At 39.5% G+C, this 6,492-nt stretch overlaps 1 protein-coding gene across 1 annotated transcript; it reads left to right on the forward strand.

Annotated features, from left to right (window-relative positions):
- Window positions 1–143: 143 nt before the first annotated feature.
- LOC139623247 (interleukin-1 receptor type 2-like) lies at window positions 144–5,334 on the forward strand. Its single transcript, XM_071481322.1, has 8 exons — window positions 144–323; window positions 422–499; window positions 885–1,137; window positions 3,060–3,252; window positions 3,905–4,076; window positions 4,282–4,344; window positions 4,631–4,766; window positions 4,928–5,334. Exons 2-8 carry the CDS (start codon window positions 424–426, stop codon window positions 5,097–5,099), a joined length of 1,065 nt encoding a protein of 354 aa, XP_071337423.1. The 5' UTR covers window positions 144–323; window positions 422–423; the 3' UTR covers window positions 5,100–5,334.
- Window positions 5,335–6,492: the final 1,158 nt, after the last annotated feature.

Genomic DNA, 6,492 nt, shown 5'->3' on the forward strand with positions numbered 1-6,492 from the left:
TTCATTCACAGTTTACAGGAAAGACTGAGCGGGAATGTTCACCCCCAGTGCTCAGACTGGGCGTCCTTCCAGTTCCAAAGTATTACGCAGCTTTTTGTCAGTGGTTTCCAAACAATAACTCCCAAAATACCAGAGTGTTTGTATCTGTGTTTGAGGTAGAGAGGTAGAGAGAGGGTGGGAGAGAGGGAAAGAGAGACAGTGTTTTGGAAATATAAGGTAGTGTGAAGTTTGGCTTAAAGAGGAAAGAAAACTGTGTTTGCTGATTGTTGCTGTGTTTCAAAGCCTCTTGTGACCTGTCAGTGTCACTGGACAGAAGTGCTCCAGTAAGTTGTCAGCTTCTGTTTCAGGCTGTTGTAGCAGCCTTTTTTCTTGTAGCATTTTCAGTCTGATTTTTACTGTTGCTTATATGTGTGTTTTTCAGCCATGGGCCTGAGTTCAACAGTGGGAAGTCTTCTGATTTTCATGGGGTTTTATGGGATCTGTACAGGATTTGAACAAGGTGAGCAGAGTCACACTATTTTCAGAACTACATAAAAACTACTAGAGGTCTCAATATATATACTGTGCATACATTTTGTAAGTATTTTTACGCATCATATTCCTTATGTTTTGCTGAGTCTCACTGTAACATCTGTCTCCAGTCTGTACAGAAGCTTTTTATTGCCACCTTGTGGCCTCCGCTGTAACTGCAGCAGCTTGTGTGTAGCTGTTTTGACATGTGAGCTCCTCAGAAGTCTCACATATTTATGACTTTTCCTGGAAAACACAGACTGCCAGGCCGCTATTGTAATCAAACTGCATCTGTTAAGATGCACGATGCCAAATATCAGAAGTCAAATGAATAAATTTGCAAACCATTCTCCACTGATGTGTGTTTGTTGCAGATAACTGTACCAACTACAAGATCCAGTTTGAGAGGGTTTTCTCTGTTCCTGGGGATATGGCTATGCTGACTAGCACTTTAGTGTCTCCAGACGTCTTCAACTTCACAAGCGTCCCATACAACATCACCTGGTATGACTCAAAGACGGGTCAAGAAATGAGCAACCAGACAGGTCGAATCCTGGTGAATAGGGAGACTCTGTGGTTTCTTAACGTAAAGCTGGACGACAGTGGGGAATATGTGAGCGTACTGAGGTATGGTAGCATCAGCATATCAATATCAATAGAACTTGAAAGAAGCGATAGAAAATTTGTCCTGATGTGTTTGTGTGTCTGTTTATACTGTATGAATGTCTGTCACTTTTTATCAATTTTTGAAAACATTTATTCGAATGTGAGAAAAAATTAAATATTCAAACTTCCTGACCTGTTTGAATTAGAAAATTAGTCTGTAAGCGCAACAGACCATTCAGAGTAGTTTGCCTCATGGTCCAGCAGAGGGCGTGATCAGCTTGACCCAAAGCTTTCCTTATACCTTATTAGAATAAAAATGGAAGAGGACACTATCAAGCAAAGCTGTGCTGATCAGATAATGCTGGTACTAAAGCATTAGATTCCTTACTCATTTTGTAGAAAAGCAGCTGCCTTACAAAAGTCACATTTCCATACAAATGTGTCACAAATTTGAACTGAATTTTCAAAAAGACGTCAGAATAAAATGCAAATTTATGCGCGTTTCCATCCACTACTGTTATGCAATTATTAGGAGTTAGTTAATCGAGATAAGTAGTAGACAGCACTAATGCTTCAGTTATGTGCTATTAGATGTGTTTTATCTGCTGTGGCTGACTTAGCCCGACTTAATGGTCAACGTGACGTTGACAACAGTCTCAGCAGGTTGAGCTCACTTGCACAGCAGCAGGTTGTTCACTCAACTTACTGATGAAAAACTGCAGAACTGTTCTGTTTTTTCATATCTAAAAATTACAAGTATTATCCTCAATATCTCAGCCTGTTTTGCAAACCTATAAACACTGTTTATTCATCCAAACATACATACTAAAAAAAATTCAGGAAAGACTGTAGGTGTATGGGGGGTAAGGTCACACACGGAATACCGCAGCTCAAGTCAGACAAAATTTCTAACCAGCATGCATTAGGTGAAGTCAGTGCTGCTCAGGGCCGCATAAAGATTCCTAAACCTAGAAATTAGTAAGCATTTTAGTACTTCCAGTTCCCCTTGTTGAAGTCTATGGGTTTTCTGAATGGGTTTTTGATTAGATGACTGAAATAAGGTCTGTGGTTAACATAAGCACAAGACATTTTCACCTTTTATTTTATGACATGAAATACTTAAACCGGAGCACACCGGACAATGGAAATGGTTGTTTGTTGTATTAATTCAGGGAATGTTCCGGAATATTGCAGCGTTAGAGTCAGTCCACTCTCCTGGAACGTAAGCTTGAGTAACCTTTGATCACATGATTTCAATGAATCTGTTTCCATTGCACTTACTCACATTTACCTTTTACTAATAAACAAACTTTTTCACCTCCCAGATTTTTGCGAGATTTTTCAAATTTTTGGCATTTCCATTCTGATTATATTTTTTATACCATCCGAGTTCATGCACAATTGAAAATGTGCATGAACACGGATGGTAATGCACCAAATCTGAGGACTCACCTTCTAGCTGGAACCCACGTGAGGCAGCGGAGGCATGAAAAATGAATGGACAACATCGTCTGACTGCAAGATTTACATGCAATGATATGCAGCCCAATGCGAATGTTTCAAAAGAAGGTTTTCAGAATAGTGACAGAGCTGAAGCCAGCGATAGCACAATTGTACATTATTGTTATTATTGTAGTCTTCTGTTGTCAAAAAAAGAAGTTAAATTAAAACTGGTCTCATTAGCGTGTGCTAGTGTTGATAAAGGCAATTGAGCCTTGATACAGGTTAAGAGGGACTCTCGAATGTTAAATCTTCAGAGCTGAACATGCGTTGTGTGTAGTATCATGATGTAATGGGTACTGAAGTCCTTAAAGTGTTCTGCTGTTTAAAATATATCTTTATTGTATGAATTGGTCCTTTACCTGAGAAGTACCTGATTCATCTGCTCATTGCTTATGTACTGTTACATTGATAAACAAATTTTCTCCCTAATTTTTCAACAGAACTCCGTTTCAGTGCTACATGCAGGCCACCAGCCTCGTAGTAGATCTGCCAGTGGCTGGAGAGTGTGGAAGGCCAAGGCAATTTGTTCAAACGATTACCAGTGGAGTATGGGACACCCTATCCTGCCGTCTGAAGGAGTACATTAATAAACTGGACAGCTATAACATCAGTTCCTCCCTCAAGTGGTACAAAGTGAGTTATAAGAAAATTGAGCACTGACATAAAACACTCAAACCCAATGACTTTATTCCAGATGTTGTTACTTGGCCAGATCTTCACAGATAATTCAACATAACAATCATGGGACATGACAGTTTGGCAAATTAAAAATCTATATTTTACTTTGATTAAGTAATCTTACATAGATTCAGGTTACCTTAACCCTTTAAAAACGAGTGTGTTGTCGACGACACATTTGCGCAAGCACACTTTGGATTACTGTAACTCTGTCAAGGTTTGAGCAATCGGAAAAATTCTGACGGTTTCTGAAAGCTAAGACCTTGCGCTTTATAGGTATATAGGTGTCATTATGGTAATTTCACTCCCGCCTCTACCGAAAGACCGGGAAAGTGCCCTTTCATTACCGGCGAATACAGAGACAGCAGAGTGGAGAAATACAGCAAATTTTTGATTGGAACTGCCAGATATTGAAAGTTCCAAGTATTCTGGAAAAATGGACAAAAGCACTTACTCACAGGACTTTCTGACCTTTTTATAGTCAAAATAAGCAAAAAAATCCAGGCGGACATTTTGAGGCTCAGGTGTTAAAGGATTAATAAACATTTTGGATGTTTTTATTGTGATTATAAAAAGTCTGACATTTGTGTTTCTTTTCTTCATCTAGGGTTGTGAGCCCATAGTGGATGGGACAGGCGGGTATAGCTACAGGGATATGACCAAAATGACAATTCAGAGAGTGGAAGCTCAACACAACGGCATCCACACCTGTACCCTGACCTTCACCCTTGGTGGCATCACAGGATCCGTGTCAGAGACAATTGTCGCAGAGGTCACAGGTTAGAATGGAGATAAGTACTTGAGCGTGCTAAAGAGGGCCTTTAGGCTTTAGGTTTGTCCACAACATAGCAGACAGCGAGAATTACTCCCATGACCCTAAAGTGATCACAAGCAACAGAGTGGGAGGAGCTGTAAGAGAGCTACTAACTCTTTGGTGTCATTCCATATTCTGTAAAATGTCTGTGTATATGTCTGTCTTTTCAGATGTGTACTCTTTGGTTCCACAAGTGCTTGAACCAGCCAACGAAATAATCAAGGTACAGATGGGTGAGTCCTTGTCTCTAACATATTCTGAGAAATATGGTGTTTTACAGTTGAAATGTTTATTGTTGACTCAGGGTTTGTTCACACCAACATTTGCATTATGGCTAAAAACACAGCTTCCTCATTCATTTTAGTGACAACACTATCACTTTGGGTCTAATGCCCCTTCTGTGCATATGTTTGATGTGTACTAATCTGTTTGAGAAACACCACTTGGAAAATATTTATCAACTTAAATATAGGTGTATAGATTAAGAGAAATTATTTTATTGTTTGTGTATGTGTTTAGGGTCCAATTTCACCAAACAGTGCCGTGTGTTTGTGCCGGGTGTTGGGATGCCCTTCGTTGATATCTTTTGGTTAGCCAGAGATGATTTCATTTTCAACCTCCTCCCCTCAGACCGGGTCTACACATCCCAACAACGGTCAGTACTTTTACCTGTCCTTTTATTTGTGTCGTTTTATCTGCTGCTTTTGCGGTATTATAAGTGAGAAATAAGTTTAAGACACCTCTGCTCTAACCAAGCACAGTAGAATCACATTTTGTTGCATTACTTGTCTTTTTTTCTTTTCCCATTCTCCCCAGTTCGTGGATCCAGGAGGTTCCTAAAAAAGGTGTGTGGTTGGAGCGTCTGCTGCTGTTTTCTGAGCTGAGGGAGGAAGATTTCCACATCAACTACACTTGTCGAGTGTACAGTTCCCGCGGCAATCCTGAGGGATATTTTACTCTGCTACCAGCTGGTAAAAATAGTGACTAATCGTAGTCACTATTAGTGATTAATCGGTCAGCCGAAGATAATTGTAATTGGCCGATGACTCACGATGCACATCTGCAGACATTTCATTTTTGTTTTTCCTCTCTCTTTTTTACAAAGATTAGTTTTTTGATAAACTGTGCATTTAAAAAAAATAATAAGTACAGTGCATAAGTAGAATGCACATTTTTCTGAATAAATAATACATTTCTTTTAAATAAATGTTCATTCAGGTTAAGCACTCTCATTTTTTTACACACAAACATTATGTGTGTTACATGTTTATATGTGTTTATAATGTGTACACAGGAATACACAGGTACAGCCGTTCACTCCTCCGTTGACTCCTCCCACCCTGGACACAAACTCTTTGTGACACTCCCCTCTGGCAGGAGGCTGCGGTCCTTCAGGACCAAAACCTCTCGCCACAAAAATAGCTTCTTCCCATCTGCTATTAGCCTTATCAACAAGGCTAGAGAGCCCCACTGTTGCTGATCAATTGCACCAATCACCAGAAAAAATTCCTTGTATGTGAAAACATACTTGGCAATAAAACTGATTCTGATTCTGATTCTGATTCTGATTCAACTGCTTGTTAACACAAATATCTAATCACCACATCATATGGCAGCAATTCAATGCATTAAGGCGTGTAGACATGATGAAGACGACCTGCTGAAGTTCAAATAGTTAATAAAGATTATAATAAAACATAAACCTAATGAGCATATATTTAAACACAAAGCAGGAATCATTTACAGAAATATAAAGTTTTATGATTAAAACAGTAATAAATTAAACTGTCATTTTTACCAACTTGGCTCAGGCTTGAAACAACATAGGTCCACACACCAAGCCAAATTAATTCATTTAGTTCATGAGAAAAATAACATGGCGAGTGAAGATATGGATGTAGTCAGTAGGGTGAGGCATGTATGGATGAATGAAAGTATGCATGTGAGTGTTGTAACAGATGCAAGCCCAAACCAAACCACAAATGTATGCATGGCATGAGGATGGCCCCTCCCTTCTCTCAGGTGCAGGCGGTTGCTCTGACGACTCGCCCGGGCTCCTCCAAGAAGAAAACAGAGCAGCACAGGAAGCCAGAACATGTGGGCCGTCACAGTGTTGATTTCACAACTTCACCTTATAGGTGTTTAGATCATATTTTAATAATGTGATGGTGGGTTTATTGGTTAAGATTTGGTTTAACACTTCATTCGCAGGTATTTTCATCTCAAGTTGTTTCTCTGTGCCACCACAAGAGGTCTCAACATGACAGTGTTTTAATGCAGCCTCCAATGACTCAATAATATAAACCATATGGGAGACAACTGCACACTGCAGGTCTGGTTAAACTGGTGCTAACATTGATTAATCTGACAGAACAAGGTAG

This window comes from Trachinotus anak, unplaced genomic scaffold (genome assembly GCF_046630095.1).
Source record: "Trachinotus anak isolate AG129_WGS33_773 ecotype Australia unplaced genomic scaffold, CSIRO_AGI_Tana_v1 ptg000001l, whole genome shotgun sequence".
Classification (NCBI taxonomy): Eukaryota; Metazoa; Chordata; class Actinopteri; order Carangiformes; family Carangidae; genus Trachinotus; species Trachinotus anak.

What these genes read in the sequence shown, in the direction of transcription:
- LOC139623247 (XM_071481322.1), top strand. Translation starts at nt 424, where the DNA reads ATGGGCCTGAGTTCAACAGTGGGAAGTCTTCTGATTTTCATGGGGTTT. An exon ending in CTGTACAGGATTTGAACAAG is followed by an intron (nt 500 to 884) that starts GTGAGCAGAGTC and finishes TGTTTGTTGCAG; the next exon opens with ATAACTGTACCAACTACAAG. An exon ending in AATAATCAAGGTACAGATGG is followed by an intron (nt 4,345 to 4,630) that starts GTGAGTCCTTGT and finishes GTATGTGTTTAG; the next exon opens with GGTCCAATTTCACCAAACAG.